At 45.3% G+C, this 20,639-nt stretch overlaps 1 protein-coding gene across 2 annotated transcripts in view; it reads right to left on the minus strand.

Annotated features, from left to right (window-relative positions):
* The window catches only part of CCDC88C (coiled-coil domain containing 88C), an 86,710-nt gene extending 70,313 nt beyond the window's left edge, over window positions 1–16,397 (minus strand). The window contains exons 1-3 of one of the 2 annotated variants that reach the window (XM_042814306.1): window positions 16,296–16,397; window positions 16,081–16,181; window positions 9,106–9,214 (exon numbers count right to left, since the gene is read on the minus strand). In XM_042814306.1, the coding sequence (XP_042670240.1) occupies window positions 9,106–9,214; window positions 16,081–16,181; window positions 16,296–16,355 (270 nt within the window). In that variant the 5' untranslated portion in view covers window positions 16,356–16,397. The remainder of the gene's footprint in view (window positions 1–9,105; window positions 9,215–16,080; window positions 16,182–16,295) is intronic. The other variant, XM_042814309.1, reaches the window with a different exon arrangement.
* Window positions 16,398–20,639: the final 4,242 nt, after the last annotated feature.

Consider the following 20,639-nt stretch of genomic DNA (forward strand, 5'->3'; position numbering starts at 1 on the left):
AGCCCAGCAGAATGTAAAAGCTTAACTCTCCTTCAGTTCCATCTCTTAATCATCATGTGAAACAGGAGAGGAACCAGCTCTCACACAGCTTACATTCAAGCAGCCCATCTAAAGAGCTGTTAAAAAAAAAAAAAAAACCAACACAACAAACCAGTGCACACAATCTGCTTTATCTGCTCCTTAGAGAGTTTGCAAAGGAAGGATTTTAAAAAAGAAAACAGCATAACTTGCACAGGGAAGTTGCATGCATGCATCACTCAGTGACAGTATTTTGATTTCAGTGCATTCATGACTAAGTACCTTTAATTTACACTGTCATAAAGACTACATTCTGCATAAAGTACAAAAGGCATCCTTTGCTGAGGTTTGCCTTCAGTGAGGTAACAAGCAGGCTAACGCTGCTTCCTGCAGCCAGTTCTGCTCCTGCTTGGGAGCCAGGCAGGCTCTCTGCAGGACAGACTCAGCCACTCCACACCTTCTCCTATGCCCTACAGCACTCAACTGCCAGAAATACCAGGGGTCAGAATAAAGCTCCAGCAGACCTTTATGATGCAGCCCACATTTTGTTTCCAAAGTAAATACAACTCTGCACTTGGATATGATGCTTCAGTTCCAGAAATGAATGGGAGGATCTCAATCACTCCTTCAAAGAGGCTGATAACCGCTGCTTTAGAAGATATCCCAAGCATGTGCCTCAGATTAAAACACCATGGAAGTATTGTTTACAGACCTAAAATAAATAAATAAAACTCATTACCAAAAGCAGTGTGTGGGAATATAAGCTTGTAACAACAGCTATTGAACACAAAACCCAGATCTGCTAGACAAGATGCATAGAGATGACCTCTGCTCATCCGGGTCAAAGACTCTCCAAAACCAACAGGAACAACCTTCCACACCCAGCCTTGATCCAGACTCAGCACTGTGAGGGAACAAGACTGGAGTCAATCCAGCATGCTACAACCTGGCACATGAGAATCTCAAGGAAAGTCACCCTGCATTAAAGAATAGTTTTCAGTCAACGGGCAAAAAAAACAAAAACAAAAACAAAACACCTTCATTTGAAAGCTGCCATTAAACAGTAAAAGTCTTTTAGGGAACTGCCATGCAATTAGAGGACTTGTCTGCAATCACATTTCACATTTTTGTACAATTTCTTGTCTCTCTGTGTATATACACAAAAATGACACAATCCCCTATAGAAACAAAAAGAAAGTAATCTTCAATTTTCACTTTTTTTTTTTTTTTTTTAAGCAAAAATGAATCTCAACTACCAGCCCTAAGTAGCATGCAGACCATTTTCTAACACAACTGAAACTGGAGGCCTCTGCAAGAACTCGGTTATCTCCTTAGCTAACACAAAATGGGACATCTGCCCAGAATTTACACAGAGGCTTCATAAACAGTATTGTATGGGACCAAATAGCAACTCCACTGCAAAACTCTTACAGATGGGCTCTGCTCAACTCTGCCCCTGTGCTTATGGCTCTGCAATCCTCAGTCCCTTAGCTGCTAGTCACCTCCACCTCACTACAAGCCTGCAAAGATGCATAGAAACCATGGGGAGCAGGACAAGAGGCAGCTTGTGCCAGTAGTTCACACCTTCCTTTCTCACCAGCCTCCACTAACACATTCGCATTTTTGACACACAGCCTTTGATTAACAGCAACACTCCAAAGCCTACACGTGAACCCTGCCCTGCTGTTCTGACCACTGCACAAACATTTTTATTTCAGGACGCTGCTCTTCTTTTGGCTGGGCTTCATTTATCCACACTGTGAACTCACGCCTCTGTAGCTTATTAGAGAAAAAAAAAAAACAAAAAAAAAACAAAAACAAAGCTGCACAGACACACGCCAGCCTGTTCGGCTCTTTCCCAAATTCCAGTTCCAGGAAACAGGCCTCAGATTGCCTGGCTGGTAGTTTCAAGTCACCTGTTTCAGCTTCTTTCTCACTGAAGTGCCTGATAACAGGCCTGCAGGACAGATGCTCCATCCCTGGAAGTGTTCAACACCAGGTTGCATGGGACCCTGGGCAACCTGGCCTGATATCAGATCTGCAGATTGGTGGCCCTGCATGTGCCAGGGGGTTTGGAGCTTGATCCTTAGGGTCCCTTTCAACCCAAGCCATTCCATGATACTATACATTAGATGATACCATCTTTCTGATTGTTCTGGCATTCTGCTTGCAGAAGAGCAGTACCACTGTCCCCAGGTGAGGGACTAAGCAGAGGCCAACACCAGCTCAGCACCCCCAGAATGCCCACACCACAGCCAGCATCTCACTGACTGGCACCCATCGCCATGATAGCAGCACATCCTCACAGTGCCAGCCTCGTGCACAGCCTTCACGTATCATGACCACACTGCTGCACAACAGTACAGCTAACCAAAAATATTTTGGTCAACGCAGAACCAAGGAGGGCTCTTTAAGTTAAGTACTGAATAAATACATACAGAAAGCCATTCTACCTATGATACATTCAAAATAACCAGTGTATTTTAGTGAGAGGAAGAAACAAACATGAAACTGGTAACATCACACTCCAGGTCACATTGATGACAAAGCAGCGTTTCCTGAGTAAGGCCCACAGCCTCACTGAGACACTGAGCATCTCTGTGATAGCATCATAGCGTGACAGGCAAGTCAGTATTAACTTATTTACTGTACAGCTGTTAAAAAGAGCCTCAGCAGTTGATTAATGTGTTCCTATGTGCAGCTGCCAAAATCAGGCCACAAAAGCTGTATAGCTTTGGTAGGTGCAAGACAGTTCCCAGACATAACGCAGAAACGGGTCAGGAGTCTGTACAAATACAGCTCATACAACCACACAGCAAAGGGAAAGAACACACACACATGAGTGCATAAGATCAGTCAAGCATCTGAATTAGAGAGAGCTTATCTGTAGAAGCTTTTGATGTCTTGCTCTTGACACTGTTAATAATCTTGGAATTTAAAGCTCAAGATGATGAAAGGCTCCTCCCACCACTGCCAAGCTGCTAAATTAGAGATCTAGGGAACAGGAATCAAAGAAAAGAAGCCACCCACACATACTGTATTTTGACATACCAATAGGCAATAACATCAAAAATATGAATTTAGTTCTACCATCTAGCTCAGTATGCTACTGTATTTGAATTCCCTTCCCTCTCCCCCTCCCCAGAGAGAGAAATGCTTTTCCACTTCAGAAAAATGTCCTTTTAAGTGTATTTCTAGCATTTTGGTGTTTACTTTGCTAAGGAGTGGATTCCAGGGCCAGTAGAATTAGCAGGCCTAGCAGAGAAAGATTTTAACACACAGAAAAGGACATTGTACTTCCAGAACTTTATTTATAGCTTAAATACAGTTGCCAGTTCATAACTTGTGTCCAAATCTGGAGCTTGAAGTTCAAATTCATGTCCACAATCCAGCCAAGAGCTCCCAACCTGACTCAATGCTCCAAATACAGAAGCAGGCATTGTTTATCCACCTGGAAGCCACTGGCATTGCAAGACCCCAGCTGAACCACAGGGAGAAGCAGTTTTGGCCCCAGCTTAAAGACAGAAATCTCTCTCCTATGGAAGACCCAGCCTCAGCGCTACTGCAGACCCAGTGTCAGAGCTCACAGCAACAGCCACCTCACAGGCAGCTAATGCCTTTTAATTCATCATCACAATATGACACTTAATTGATAAGAAGTCCTGCTGCTTGTACTTCATTTGCTCCATGTTGGCACAGAAAAGTAAAAGCAGGCTGAGAAACATGAAGGGTGCCTTGCTTTTCAAGACATCCTTCTTCACCATTACGTGAGCTTAGGTGGGGCAGGTGCAAATTGAGGTGATACAAAGTTCTTAAGAGCTCAGTAAATAGCTCCATATTTACTTCTCCACAACCTAACTTTAATAAAAATGCTAAGGAATGAGAGTTTTTTATTGCAACTGCACAAACCATGTAGTCGTAGCTCATTTTAGAGCTCACATAGACTTTTTTTTTTTTTTTTTTTTTAAAATGGAGACATATTTCCATCTGTTTTAGAAACATGAGGCGATTTGCAAAGTATTCAGTGGCCACAGCTGAAGAACTACAGGCAAAACACAGCTGTGACCACAGCACTTCTTCCCACAGCAACTGCTCATCCACATACTCCCGATGTGGCCACAGCACCCATGCTGGGACTGGCCAACAGATGATAAAGTTCTTTCTTAATCCTCTCAACCTCAAAATTTTACATAAGTCATAGGAATTTCTGCTTAAGAATGCAGTACATACAGCTGGAATGGTTAGTGGCATTTTTGAAGGTTAAGAAACTAGCTGACATCAAAACAAATTCTTTCATTAATTTAGTTTTTTGGGGGTTGCTTTTGTTTGTTTTTAAATAAGCTGCTACCAAAGCAACTGTTAGCTCCTTAGACTTCTGAATCTGACAATTGACAGGAGCAGAGGATGCACAAGGCCACTGTGAGCTTCCCCCACCAGCCTGCATTTAGGCCCTTCCAAACCCTCAGTCTGAGTGCTCTCTGAGCGCTGCAGAGATTTGGGCAGCTCTTCACACACAGACATTTCAAGTGACAGCATCTACAGGATTTACACACTCTCTGTAGCATGGCAAATCCATGTTTTCTAACTTCTCCCCTCCAATGATGGAAACAATCATAGGCTTGTAACGCTTTAAAAACAAACAAACCCTATCAACACACTGCCAGAAACAAGAACTGCCACAGGCCACTGTGAAGACAGCTGCCACAGCTGGGATTAATCACCTCTCTGAAAAGAAACAGAAGGTGCCAGAGCAATTAAGGGCCATAACAACATACTATGGACCTTATGAACCTGGGTCAAGCATGTTTATTCCTGCAAAGTCAAACATCATTAGGTCTTCCGATTCTTGCACCTGAACTGCTCTCCAGCTAACTGGACTAGTGGCTGATTTTTAGTAAAGCTCACAACAGAAACATTACCAAGAGAAGAGAGTGTTCAGGAATAGCAAGATAAATTCACCTCTGTTACACTGGGCTATCCTTTGCTGGCATGCAGACTGACATTCCCAACTGTGCCTGCATGACAAGGCAGCAGACCACAGCACCAGGTCAGCCAGACCCATGAACACAGTTTAACTGCAGTATGTGGGGAAGATTTCACCCTTGGACAAGCACGCACAACATCAACCCCACTGAGAAGTGGGCAAGCATTCCTTCCCCAGTACTCTCCATTCTCTATCAAGCCCTTTAATCAACATCATCACTGCACTAGGCAGTGGCTGACTCTCACTGTACCAAGCCACATCATACAAAGCCATTCTGAATTTCAGTTTAAAGACAGCCAAGTATATGAACTCAGCCTGAACAAGATGAGACACTGTGTCATACAATGAGCAACAAACACATTCTGCCTAACTCAGCCCTTTGTTAAGATATGGCACCAACTCCAGAAGTTTTATGACCCACCATTTCTCCAGCAAACTGGGGCTGAAACAGCTATTAAATGCAGCTAATGACAGATTCCTTTGAATGCTCAAGAAATCCCACAGCAAAATGAGTCATTTGCCTTGTTTCCAAAGCAGAGGCCCCCACCCCAGGAACAGACCTGCAGAGGTACAACTGCTCAGACAGCACAGCACGCAGAAATGTCTGCCTGCTACCAGAAGTAACCACTCTTACATGCCCAATTACTTATGCAATAAATAATATATAACTAATATATATATATATATATACAAAATAAACACAGCAACCAAAGTTGTCCCCCGCTTTAAGTAAGTCTTTAACATTTTTATTCATAGCCATCTACAATCAGGTTTTGCGAAGGTGAAAGATGCGAAGGCAGCTCTTCAAGAAGTTGTTAGAAAATTCAGTTTGCAAACTTCTGAAAACGAGATATTATTTGAACTGAAAAAAGGCTTCTTCATGGCCATTATGTGCCCTGAAGGGTCACCTAGCTTCTGAATATCAGATTTATTTTTAGTAGCCTTTAAGTCACCTTTCTCAGATACACAGATTCCAGTAACACAAATCCATGCCACATCCTTGACTGGTCCTGCCTAACAACAGAAGGGCCATTACTCTATCATACCTACTATCATTCCTCTATAAAACACGAGGAGACACAGCCTATCAAATTCACTAAGTTATAACCTTGACTTGGGTCCATCCAGTATAAGGGAATGTGAAGTGTCAAGACCAATGGTGTATTTTTAGAGCTTTTGTTTCCCTTGAGGAAGCAGCAGATTCTGTTCCTATTGTTTGTCAGGAACTTTCCCCTCCCACTGCCAGCCTGCAACCAAAATCCAGTCTGTGTGTTCAGTCAGTAGGACACAACCCTCACTTCAACTATCGCTGCAAGCAACGCCTACGACTTCAAGCTATTAAAAAGAAAACAAACACAAAGATAGATATTAGCAGCAGGCTTAGCAATACTTACACAAGGGCTACTCCAAAAGTAATGCCTGTTATTTTGTTACATTGGCCCACAACATCAGAGGGGGATGCTGGTGGTATGGCAACAAGGCTGAACCTTCCCACCAGTATTCTATTACACGTTGCCATGTGACACATGGCAGCAGAGGGGCACATGACAGAATGCTGTATGACATCAAAGTGTGGATGTGAGCAGTGAGTGCTGCATTTAGGCAGCAGCAACATGAAAGACAAGCCACATTCCAGACAGCCATGCAGATTTTTTACAAACATAGCATGCAGGCTCTTGTTCTTGTGTTTTGTTTTGTTTTCCAGCAATGAACTCACAGTGGTGACTATGTTGAAAAAAAGCCTTTCACAGCTCAGAATTTGTTCTATCAAATAGCATTTTTGTGCTCTTTTTATCTGTTGTGGTTTCCATAGAAACAAATAGGACATTACTTTTGGACTCACCAGTGTATATTCCACACTATCCCTACTGAACAGTTTAACTGCATGTTAAAAAAGCTCTAGCTAAACTGAACTAGTTAGCTCAGACTGTAAAACATAAAAACCTCCAAGTATCTAACACGAATACCAGTACGGTACTACACTCCACCCTCAGTTACAGCACAGACAGCTTTAACTCTTTCCACACAGCATCAAAAGAAAAGGAAACTCAGATTAACATTCAGATCTTGGATCTCATTTGAAGATACAACTGTGACAAGGACAAATAAGTTTCTTATACTACGGTGCCATCATACAAGAAAGTTATGATGGGCTGTAATCACACATTTTCAGGACCAAATGCAAAGAATGATCAATTCTCATGATAATTGATTGCTATTTACATGCATTATATATACAGTCTTCAAGCAGCAAGATTTGCTGTACTTGAGGTTTTCTGAGCTACAAGAGGAACACCATTACCGTGTCTCCTGAGAGCCCAGACTACTGTTTCCTATTAAAAATTATATGTTTTCACCTTCTTCAGTGGTTTCTAGCTTTATTGGATTACGATTACACTCGTAATCCAATAAAGCTCAGGTCAACAAGACATCAAAGAACACAGCACATGATTCTGAATCATTCGCGGGGGCCCCCCCCAACCAAATCTGTTTTCTCTTTGCATACTATTAAAAGAGGCTAGATTATCAAGACAAGCAGTTTGCTTGAAGAAAAAGCTTTAATTTCAACACCTGAAGAATCAGACTCTCAAAACTAAATATTGCAAGGATCGGGAAGGATAGTGAGAGTCTAGGCCTTTACAGTGTCCTTAAATACAGACCACTTTCCTTGCAGACTCTGTATACACACTTACACTGTACAGTGGATAACCAAGAAACTACTTCAGCCTCCACTTACGACCAATGGAATCCCCACCTACAAATCACAAGTCTTAGGAATGACCACATTGTATCAGCTTCTCCCATTCTGAACCACAGAGACATGGGTCAGCTGTATTCAGAAACACATGATGTCCTCCTCCCACATTTCAAACCTTAAGTTACACCCTCAACTTTCCTAATGCAGCTGTAACTTGCTTAGGGAAGCCTGAAGCCCTATGGATGACTCCTCCATGCAAATCCAGAGCAAAGAATTGGTGGCATTAAACATGGAACAGAGCAAACAGCTCTGGAAGACAATGACAGCAAAAGCCCCTAGTATTATAGAGCAGTTAAATCAGTTGTAATACTTCTCTGTGTTTTGAGTACAAAAACAACACAGTCTCTCTCCTGTATTTACAAAAAAGTGAAGTGTCCAGGATTAAGACATTCACAGTTTAGTTGTTTTGTCCATTAAACAAGTGAGACATTTACCAGGAGTATTTCAGTAGTTTTTAGTGTTTTTGGACTGGTTTATGCTATGTAACATTCAAATATGGCAAAAAACACATACAAAAGGAAACACCAGCACAGTTACTTCTCTCAGCTAGCCTGAATACACACAACAGTGTGCATACTGAAAATCTATTTAGAGTAACTGAATTCACTCCAAGGGCTTTTCAGCAGGACCCAACATGTATTTAAGTCTGCAAAAGCATTCAGCTGTCACTGTCTTAGTAGAGGGACACTGACGGTCAGTTCAAGGATGTTACCTGAGAATAGTACTATTTGTGAGAAGCTGCAGTCATTTCTGCATTTATGTCTGTTAAAGTGGCCAGATCTAACAGTTTGCTTAACACCTAAGAAACAGCTGCATAGTGTTGGAAGCCTGTCTTCAATACAAGAAAAAGTTTGTTTTTCCTCATTAATATTTTATAAACCTGTGATTTTCATTTCTAGCAAACATAGTATTTCACAAGCAAGTTTGGTGGCAGTCCCATTAAGAGAAGGTTACTTATTTTAAGGAAGTCTCACACATCCAAAAGCATTATTCCATTCTTCTCACATTCCAAAAGCATTATTCCAGCCTGGTCTAGCATTAAATGGTGGCCCTGCATGTGGCAGGGAGGTTGGAGATTCATGATCCTTGAGGTCCCGTCCAACCCTGGCCATTCTGTGATTCTATGATTCATTCCGTCATTCCATTGTCAGCAAGTCTCCCCCCAAAACACAGAGCACCATAACACTAGAGAAGGTATTATTATTTCTTAAGGAAAGCATGGTTGGAAGTACTTTTACAATAACACAATTTCCTCTCCATTTCCTGTAGAGTTTCCACCGGCTGCTGCATTAATTGAATCAGTAGAACAATCAGCATAGTTCGATGAGCAAAGAGCAGATCTTACCTGATAGTAAGTCTTAATGTTTCTGACTAAGATGGTCAGGTTTTGAACCCGAAGATAGACATCATTATTTACATGCTTGTTAACACGGTGGTTGGTTGGACGAGGGTCTCTGTGAGCAGAGGAAAAAGAAAATTAATTTATGCCTTTCCTTGGTGTTAAAACTTAACATCTCAATAATGCACCATTAGGAAGAACCTTAAATATATGTTCACTGAATTAGTTGACACAAGTATGTGTGATACATATACATTAATTCATAATACAATAAGCTTTGCACTTATGTGTAGCTAAGAGATCTTACTGCATGCCACTTAGGTTAATCCACACAGCAATTCAGGGCAGTTTCCCTCCTTATTTTCATTTCCCTGAGGCACAGACCATATGTAGTTTGTGCAAATTGGACCAAAGCAGTCTTTGTTAATATGAGTCTTATCTCACTCAAACAAAGGCAAGCCTAGAGAAGACTTACAGTTTGGCTTCAGGACTTCAAGTCCAGAGAAGAGTGTTAACACTTGATCACTGTGCAAACTGCAGAACTCTGATGTGTTATAACACCAAGGAAGCGAAGGTAAAAGGGAGCACTGAACTTCTGCTGCATCCAACTACCAGATATGGTTAATTACCCCTCCCTCTCATATATCCGGGGTCTCACAATTAACAGTTCTAGTTCTACTGAGACTTCACATTTTAATGAAATATTAAGACAAGTAGACATATACTTTATGATGGAGGAAAAAAATTTTTGTGGAGAAGTCAGGGGAAAACGTCTAAAGCTTCTGATTTTAATGAAAGGAAATCAAAGTGATCCCTGAAGCAACTTTATTTCTTGCATTAAAAAAATACAAAAGCTGCTAATGATAAATATGAATATGCACCTTCACATTCTGTGTGTATCATAACATCTTGGCAAGAAAACCTAAAAACCCTTGTCTACCAATATCACAGATCAAAGCCCAGCATTTCCCTTATAATAAAAGCTCTTATCAGCAAACGCCTACACAATTCCAACACCTGCCTCCCAGAGCCCTCCCTGCTCCGGCTGTTAATTAAGCCATTCACAGCTCTTACAGGGCCAAATACTGAACTCCGGTGTTGACTAGGAAGTAAGAGAAAAACTCCTCCAATATTTATGTTTAAAATTTATCTGCTAAAGTTTACATAACTATTCTATATATATATATATATAGAATTATTCTATATATATATATATATATATATATATATTCTATATATATAGAATTATTATTATTATTATTTAATGCACAATCACCCCAAAGCACCCCTCCAGACATACGACTGCCTTGGCAGCAGATAACATCAGGGACAGCACCGAGGTGCCAGGGTTCAAACAAACTGATGCAGCAACAACCCAAATCGCCCCGATGCAAACCAGCAGGACTCTTCCCAGTCCTCACACCAGCAAAAGGTTTTCGGGTAGCGATCAGCACAGTAACACATTACGAAGAACAAAGAAGAGATCTTATCAAGCTTCTGGAGTAGAATCTTTAGTAAAGATTTCCCTCAGTTTCTGCCGCTCAGCGCCCGAAGCGCGAACGACTTCCTTTCACTGATGCTCGGACAGCACAATGTGGAAGCCACACACACACACATTGTTTGCCAGTAATGGGTCTTCAGCAACACAGCAAGCAGTGGAAATGTAAATGGCTTGTACTCAGACTACTCTGCGTCAACATCTGCTCAGTTTTATCCCCAAAGAAGCTGGATGCTTAGCCTTTTTAGGCAAACTAGGAATCTAAAGGGGGAGGGTGGCTTTCAGTAGAGAGAAGCTGCCCAAGGAGAAGGCCAAGCTGAAGTTCTCCAATCCCACGTACAAGTTCTTGCTGTCACCTACAGCCAGGAAGAGAGCCTCAGCTGTCTGGCAGCAGCTGCCATACTGAACAATGGGGTGGAAAAATACCATGTTGTTATTTGTGGTTTGTTTTTTTTTTTTTTTTCTTCCACACTTGTTAAAAAAAGAAAGCCTTACAGTTTCACACTAACACAATTTCATACACACATCAGAGGTAGCACGAAGTCATTAACGCTTAGTCTCCTCTCGCTAGCAGTTCCCACGGCTCAATACCCTCTTAAGGCACGCTTTCTCTCCCCTAGAAACTTCCTCAGCCCTGAAGCCCGTTCCTTCTATCTAAAACACTGCCCCACCCTCCACATCCCCCCCATCTTCCTTCCGCTCCTCAGATGCTGCACAGTCAGACTTCTGCTCGGCCACCCCAACCACAACTCCAGCCCCACAGCATACCAGCAGCACCAGGGAAAGAAAATTATCTGGCTAAAATAAATAAATAAATAAATAAATAAATAAATCACACAGTAAGAGGTAAATTCTGTGCTGAAAGAAGCTTCTACCTTAAAGGAGACAGCTGCCAGTACTGCGCCCTGCATACTGAAGCACTCGTTTGGTTTTTGGTTGGTGACGTTTCCATGAGTTTTACTGGGAGAAACTCCCAGGATCACACTGAAAACTGAAGAGGATTGTTTTTTAAAATTGGTAACCAGAGAAAGGGAAAGAATCGGTGCCTGAACGCATCAGAAAAATCCCTGACAGCAATCTCAGTGATGAGTGTTTTTCTGTAGGGTTGCTTTTTCTCCATTGATGATGTTTGGTCTTTCCCATACCCACAAAGAGAAGCACCGTTTCCCTGCTTGTTAAAAACCACCTACTCCTCCCAGTATCAAAAGCATTCTGTAAACAGGACAGAGGCAGCCTGACCAAGGGCAGCCTTCCACAGACAAGAGAAAAAACATGCCAAGCTACCAGGATGTCTTGGGCCTCACTGCACGCACAAGTGCTGTACGTCCTCCAATCTGTATGCCTCCTTCAGGCTTTTAACAGAGGTGAAGAGGGAACTAAGGGCAGGGTAGGCAAACCATGAGCTCAAGGCACGTGGAGCTGTCAGCAGCACTACCTGAACATTCACCCCCTTAAGGCAGCAATTAATGAAATCAAAACAAGAAAACAAGGGAAAAAATAATTTTGTTTCTAAAATTTAAAAAGACAATCCTATTTGAGCAATTCCAGACAAATAATCCAGATAAAAAAAGGAAGAAGCCCTCAAACCGGGCCCAAGGCTCATTAGCATCAGAACAGATCAGCAGCCCAGGTGCACCCAGCACCCAAGCATCCACGGCCTTAACAACACAGGCACCTCTGTGAGGAGGCACAGAGTGCACTAGCCCAGGTCTCCCACCGCTTAACTTCCTCCTCTTACTTAAGAGGGATGAATCTGCTGGATGGGTTTCTAAATTATCTAAATTAAACAATGGTGGAAAGCACACTTTGAACTGTGACTGTGTTAAACGGATATGTACCTTTAGCCTCCCACTCCGCATGCTGCTTGCTGCAAACCACAGCAGCAGCACAGCAGTTGGGCTGTTCCCATCACGAGGTCCAAATTTAAGATGACAGACTGACAGTACCACATACTGGGGCAGCTGCTGAAATTTAGAAATCCATTCCTGTGAACTTAGAGGCCTTAATGCAAATGATTTAATCAGATGTACTCCTGAAACACACTTCCGCTTCCTGAATGCTTTAGCAGAAAAGCAGTCTGTGTCAGCCAGAAGGATTAGGACCAATCAGTATAAAGCACTGATGTGCCTGCACGTATGAACTCCTGCATTGTTTCCCAGATAAAACTTTAAATAGGAGGTGTAGATACTTGCTTACATTCCTGGTATCACACAACTGCAGTATAACAGCGAGAGCAGTATACGCCATGCCATGTGCTTCCCTCATAGCAGAGAGTAACATGCAACTGCCTAAAAAAAAGTTTAGATTTGTCCACAGAGAAGTTCATTTACTCGACATCAATCTGCCAGAAACACAGCAGCTCAGGACACAACAGTTGCACTCTGAAGATTAACATAAGCATTTTTAATAAAGCCTGTTAATTCACTACTGCAGATGTGCAACATTTAACGTGTCCTCCATGCGTGAGCAGGTTGGGGTATGCACAGGAAAAGGAAACCACTCAAAAACAACACAAAAATAACCTTAAAAAATGTCTAAGATATAAGTGGAAAACCAAATACTGTCCTGTGTCTCTTCTGCTGTATTTATCAGCTGAAGCAACACAACTCAGAACTAAGCAATCCTAGACAACCTTTTCAAAAGGGGTCTTGCTCCTTCAGGGGCTAAAAAAGCAGCACAGCAGAACCCAATAGGATCGGGGAAGGCACAGCCCCACTGTCACCCATTCCAGGCAGCTGTGGGGTCCTGACAGGCAGGAGACACAGCAGAAGTCCCCCATCTCTCTGGTGACGTGGCCATCTCACTGATACAAACCAAGCTGAGGAACTGGGATTTTTGCCTTTTCAAGCTGACAGAGAGAATCTGGGCAAAACCCAATCTACTACAACCAAAACCAGATAGTGCTAGAAGCAGTGCAGCCCACTGGGCACCTCGAAGAGCTGCAGCCTTCCTTTCACTCAGTCTCACCTCAACAGGTCTATCTGGATTTCTGCAGACACCAGACTTTCCAGTCACACGCTAAACTTTAACACCAACTGGCTGCAGGATAGAAGCATTTTAGTTTTAATAAAGAAATTAAGAATAATTCTGCTTTCAGAACGTTCATAAAAACAAATCTGTTGCTCTGCAGCAAAGTGCTGCAACACTGGTGTCTGGATGTCAAGTCATACATACGTCTACGTAAGTTGTGCTCTAATAAGGAGGCAAACAGAATTAAATCTGAAAAACCACAAAGTAAATTAACACATGTAAGACGGCAGCTATCTACAACAGGAATCCTTCTCTTTACTCTACTTCCCTGTACCCTGTGCACATGTGCTTTCAGGTAAGGTTTACTCATGGCATGCTGAGTTCTATCAGATGTCGCCAAAGGCTCTCATTAATAACATTTCAGCGGGAAGAAATCTCAATCCAAGCACCAAAATCATCCTTAAGGCCTAAAGCTTGCAGAACTGATGAGAGCAGGCATTTTTAAAACACATTTATTTTTCTACTCTGAGAGCTTTGAAGCAGAAACACCCCTTGAAACGCACTCTCAATTTACAGGCAAGTGGTAATTGCACTGCAATTTCTAAAGGTTAAGTCTGAAAAAGTGAAGGTCACAGATAGCACCTCACTTTGTCAGGATACATAAACACAACCGTGATCTTTCCTCAGTCAAACAGCTCCAGACTCTCTGTACAAGTATCTTAGCTTCAAGCTCCTTAGCCACCATCAGAAATGCTGCCAAGGCTACATAAATAGGGAGAACTATTGTGAATAATGGGACAGTTCCCTACTGCACGCAGCTTGGGCTTCCCCAGGAACACTGCCTGTGACGTGCTGGCAGAGACGGTTTTTGGAAGAAAAACTTATTTTCCTGACTGCTTAAGGCAAGTAAACATGCCAGGGTATTTCTCACCAATGTACAACATCCAACAAAACGCCAAACTGTGCACTGCCAGCCTATACACTTGAGTTCCTTATTTCAATGGGATCTCACTGTTCTCTCCCTGTACCCACAGCAACATTAAGTTGTTCCACAGACCTGAACAATTTTACCTCTGCTTATATATATTTCAATAGCCAATTACAAAATACTTAAGCTCCTTTATTGTATACATCAACTGATAAAGTACTTCCCAAATATATCACTCACTCAAGAATGTTACAGGCATTCAGCAGCCACATAACTTCAGCCTATTCAGTAACCAGAACTGGGAGTGGCCAAGCATTAAGTTCATTTTCATTGTTTTGAAATAATTAATTCTTTCATGCATTAGATAACTGTGATAGTTGTTAGTTAAATCTGCAGCCAACTCACAATTTCCACAGCTCCTTGAGAGTTTGGGCGTTTATCTCCATGCCAAACACAACCGTCAGAATAAAACTGTGTTCCCCACATTTTGGAAAAGGTACAAACTCTCTATTCGAGGCTCTAATTCGCACAGACAGGTCTTTAAGAAGGGTAATCACTCTTTAGAAGATGCCGTTTCCAACATTTTCTCTTCACAACCAACATCGTACTGTTTTATGCCACTACTTCACTACCCCCAGGTAGGGGAGCTGATCTAGATTCTCATCTGAACCACAAACCTTCACCTTCCACTGAAGTTCCAGTGCAGAATTTCCATAGCTAGCAAACTTGAAGCCAAAGTAAGCCTGAGTTACCTCTGCAGTGGGAACACCACAGATAACAGAGCTGCCAGCTGAGTTCTCAGTCTGCCAGGGGTTGTTTGTTTCTTTTTTCAGCTTATTTTCAAAAGATAATTACTTTTAAAGATGATAACACAAACTCCCACAAGCATTTGAGCTGGGCCCAGCTTTACCAACCAGTGGTCAGACTTCAGCCGATTCCACTCTGAACAGACCACAGCACCAGAACTGGGAGCTTCTGAACACTTCCTTCCCTGCAGGCCAGGCAGAGCTTCTCCCCCTGAGTCCTTCAGTGGGTGCGTTTGGGAACACTCGAAAGCAATCACAGAGAGGATATAAAACCAGACAGGGTCTGCCTGCAGCAGACGAGCAGCAGGGACACGGTTTAAAATGTGTAAGTTTTAGTAGCCATTTACTCCAACGATAGAAGCTGTTTTCCACCTTGCTCTTTGAACACACTCTTAACTTTCCTCAGGCCCTGCCCCTGTAGCACTGCCTGAAATAAACGTTACCAAAAGTTTCCCTTCTGCCAAAATACACACAGGACACAGAGCCCTCAGCAGCACGAAGACACGTTTCAGATGCAACCGTCCCAGAAAAGCTTCACTCGCTCAAGTACTTTCATTTCCTTATTTATAATGCAACACGCCTCCCCTGAAGCACACGAACAGCCAAAAAAGAGCTAACTGTTTTTAGAAAGGCACCGAACCACAACGCGTCCGAGCAGACTATAAAACCGGATCGGTTCGAGTCTTCCTTTGTGTTCGGGAGTTCCCAGCCGCCGAAGCGCTGCTCCCAGCCCGCAGGGACCCCCCGCCCCACGGCCGCCCGGCCCCCGCCCCACTCACATCTGCAGCATGATCCTGTTGAGCAGGACGCCGTCCGCCAGCTCCATGTACATGCCGAGCTTGTCCTCACCGCCGCCCCCCAGCGCTCCGAAGGTTTTCACCTGCCGGGGAACGAAGGGCGGAGGCTCGTCGCTGGGGCTGGAGCGTCCCCCAACCCCGCGGCAGGTGGGGGCCCTGCTCCCCCCGCTCCAAGTCGGGGACCCCGCGACACTCACCCAGGTCACCAGGGGGCTCTGCAGGAAGAGCTCCAGCAGTTCAGAGATGGTCACGTCCATGTCGCCGGGGCAGGGCGGGCGGCGCGGCGGCGGGGCGGCTCACTCGGCAGACAAAGGCGCCGAGCCCATGGCTCCACTGCCCGGCAGCTGCCGCCTACAGCGGCGACCCCGCGCGGCCCATCGTCCTCCGGCCGGCGGGGCCGGACCGGCGCCGCTCCGCCTCCCCTCGAGCCGGCACCAGGCCGCCGCCCGCCACCGAGAGGGGCCGCCTGGGCACGAGACCGCCGGGGTCAGCGAACCGCGCCGTGGGAAGCGGAGTGGCCGCCCGCGGGGCGACCCTCTCGAGGGGGAGCGGCGGCACGGATCCCTCGGCGGTACGGCTCCGGAACGCACGCGGCGCACCAGCGCTGCTCGGCTCAGCCCGCCCCGTCGCGCACCGCCAGCTCCGCTCCGGCCGCGCTACCTGTGGCGAGGCGCGCCCTCGCGCCGGCAATTAGAGCCGGGCCGCGGCCGCGCCGTGACGGGCGGCATCCGCGGCCAATGGGCGCTGCCGAGCGGCCGGTGCGGACCAATGGGACGTCCGCAAGGGCGGGAGGGGGCGAGACGGCGCGGGGCTGCGGGCGCTGCTCGGCCTCGGGCGCTGCCGCCTCGGTCCCGCCGCGCCGCGCTCCTGCTGCGCACCTGCGCGTTTCGGGGCTCGACGCCGCCACGTGGCTCCGACGCCTCAGCCGCTGCTTCGCTTTCGACGGGGAGCGGCCCCAGCCCGGCCCCCGGGCACGTGGCTTCGCTCTGCAGCACTGCCCCGGGGCGGGAGAGAGCTGTGCAGGCACCGCTGCTGTTGGTTTAGTTGCAGAAAGGCCAACAGTGTGATGTGCTCCTGCAGTCACAGCAGTTCTACTCATTTTAGGTTGCTGTGTATGTTGAACCGCTGCTGTTGAGGAACTCGGGTGCACGCAGTTTAGCCGAGCTCGCGTCGATCTGTCTGTCTGGGAGCGGACAGGAGGAACATCCAGTATTCCCCAACGCCCCGGGTTAGACGAGCACTGTAATTTAACTCCTGCAGCCCTTTGATCTCCCGTCTCTTGGACATATTTCATTAAATAAATTGTAAGGCTGTTACTGCGGTGCTTACAGCAGAGGATGAAGAGCCAAAAGGGCTCAATAATATTTGAAAAACGCACGACCCTCTCCAGGGAGCCAGAATACAAACACTCAGTTTCCTACTCCTCACAGCCTGGATACGATCTGTTCGCAGGAGCGCCCTGCAAGCTCCTACACCCAAGCAGCATTCACGCCGTAGGTCGCGGCCCGCGGAGCCGAGCACGAGGCCGCGCACCCACAGCCCCGCTCCCCGCCCGGCTCAGCCTGACCGCCCGGCGCGGCTCCGGCCCCCCCTGCCGGCCGCCGCGGGTGCTGCAGGCGCGGCCGCCGTAGCGAAGGCCGCGTTGCTGAGGCGCCCGTCAGGACGCTCGGCTCGCGGGCCGCGGAAGGAGCGGTCGGGTCCGCGGCCCCGCGGGCGCTGCTGGAGCTGGCTGCCGGTGTCGGGGTTGGGCGCCCGCAGCCATCCCCTAGCAACACGGCGGCCGCCAACAAAGCCCCGCTCGGCGCCCCGCGGCCGCTGCCGAGGGCTGGGAGCAAAGAATAGCAGGGACGTGGGGCGGGAGCCGCGCTCGTGGTGAGCAGGCCACGGCTGCTTTCTCCTCCTGCTCCTGGGCCTGTCGTTAAGCGGCGTGCTTGTAAATAGGCGCTGTGTTCGTCCGGCGGCGTCTGAGCAACCGGGCAGCGCGTTTGGTTGACTTGGGCTCTGGAGCTGCGAACAACGGATGCCGACCGAAAAAGCAGGTGGGCAGGAGATGGCTGCATCCCCTGCAGCACCTGATCCCAAAGTGTTCGTGCACTTCGGATTAAGCTGGTAGGGAAACTTAGAGAAACCGGAATGAAAATAAAAACAAAGCTGTGCATAACCAGAACAAAACTATGAGCGGTGCTCCAAAAGTAATGCCTCCTGTGTTATGTCGCCCTGCAACATCAGAAGCAGATGTTGGTGGTATGGCAGTGGAGGAGGAGTCTTCCCACCAATATTCCGTTCCAATTTGTTGCCGTCTGACAGATGGCAGCAGAGGGACACTGACAAGCGCAAAAAAATACTTCACTAGCAGCTTTGGAAAGCAGGTAGGTTGGCTAGAGCTGAGGAGTAAACTCACACGCAAGGAATACTTTAAGGAAGAAATGTTAGCAAAGCCCAAGGGCAGGTAGACGACAGCAAGACGAGGTGCACCATCTGAGATCATACCAGGAGAGGGAACAACACTGGGAAATTTGTGCCATGCAAACAAAGCCCTTCCTTACTACAAAATTAATGTGAATTAGATAATATTTTAATCAGGAAAAGTAAACATATTAAAGGACTGGAGTGCAGCTCCTAAAGGCTCCAGTCCAGCCAATCACTGCTGTCAGGCTCCTCACTCTGCAGGGAAGAAGTCTCATTTTTGTATGTCCAAATAGAGTCTGTGTTATTCACCAAACTGCCCGAGAGTTCTGCTATCTGAAGTGTGAGAGCTGTGGTCATTCTCACCTTGCAGTGCAGAACATCTGTACAGGCATGATGACAACCAAAATCTCATACCACTGCCTGTCTGACACACGACACATCTCTGTACTTGGTTCCAAAGGAATGCGTGCTCTAAAGGTGAAATAGTGCCTCTTTCTTCAGAGAGAGCTTATTGCAAGATATATAAACAGCAAGAACAAATGTTTACATATTCCTTGTTTCTGACTACAGGTAATCTAGTCCTTTAAATGGGTTCAAGATTTATTTCCGTGTTGAGGATAAGCCCATATATGCTAATACATTTAGATGGCTTCAGAGCTGTGCTCCATTGTTGGTTTTAACCAGCAGTGATTTCTTTAATAAAAACCACAGCTTTCAGCTATTTGGGCTAATCTGCAAACCCTCTGTGGCAGCAGCAGAGAAAGCTCCTTTGGCTTGGGGGGAACTGGGGAGGCTGTTGGGAACTGCAGGAGGGAAAGAAGCTTGTTTCAAAGTAATATGATCTAATGTAACAGTTCTCAGATACGTAAAAGTGGAAGCAGATTGGAAATATTTTTAAATTTCCTCCACATGTTCTGTGTTGTTAGCAGAGACTTTCATGGATCAGTTCATTAGGAGCTGCTTCCACTTACCCCCATGTCTCCTGAGTGGAGAGATGAAACACACATTCCTGATCACTGCTTCCTTCAGGGATCCTTATTTACTCAGCATCAATACAATGACAGAGCAAACACAGCTAACACGTTCCTGGCTTTACCAGAAGGTGGATGACTGTCCTGCACCCTCTGATGTAGGAGCATCAATCTCTCACCTGAATGCTATCAGGCGGCCACTCAACATCAGCAGGTTTAAAATAAGCTTTAGTAAGGTATGCATAGATTAAAACCAAATTTCTAAAACTTCAGTCAATAAAACATACACCTGAAATGTAAGAGAAAGGACTAAGCTCACCTTAGATCTCATGAGCATAGCAGTAGGGCTCCAGGATGCACGTACTTCCAGAAGCAACGCTAGTAGAGATGAACTCACTACTGAGTGCTTCTGAGACAGAGCAGATACAACATCTTTGTACATGTCATTTAGGGTTGTTTACAAGCAGATTACCAAAATCCACATTATTCAGCTCAAATCATCCCAAGTCTGTATGTAAAGAGATTCACAGTTTGTGAACATAATTCCACCTTAATGCCAAATAATTTCCACGTCTGAACCCAAATCAGAGTTGTTTGCATAAAGCCATTTCAGAAAAATCCTGTGAGTGACCAACACACCTGTGGAAGGTGTCACAGCACACGGTGACACTTCTGGCATAGCTCTGAGATCACTGCACATCAGCATCTGCTGTAGTCATTCCCTAACGCATGCATGTTTTTCATAGTGCCCACTGGATTGTATTGTTTTCACATTATTCACAAGTGCTCTTGTCATGCAGAAGACTGCATGTCCCTTCTCCTTTTTAAAAACTTTTTCTCAGCAGTTTCATTTCACCTTTGAACAGTTTTATTTATTTCAATTTATATATTAAAAAAAAAAAGAATTTATGCTCCAGTAAATATGACTGCAGATAGATATCTCAATTCAAGACACAAAGTCGCCAGATAGCCAGCCACCTAAAAAACATAGCAAGTTAGGTCTTCCTTCCATAACTAACAGACCTTATGTAGTGACTTAGGTTGAAGTAAGGCACTGCAAATGCTTTAAACATGTTGCTGTTCTGCAGCACATCCACATGCCCTGCCTCCTGTCTGGACTGAAGCACAACCTCACTTTCTTCTGGATTCCAGAAAGAGAAA

The sequence above is a fragment of the Centrocercus urophasianus genome, unplaced genomic scaffold, assembly GCF_019232065.1.
Source record: "Centrocercus urophasianus isolate 14NV4802_14NV808 unplaced genomic scaffold, USGS_Curo_1.0 seq_14, whole genome shotgun sequence".
NCBI lineage: Eukaryota > Metazoa > Chordata > Aves > Galliformes > Phasianidae > Centrocercus > Centrocercus urophasianus.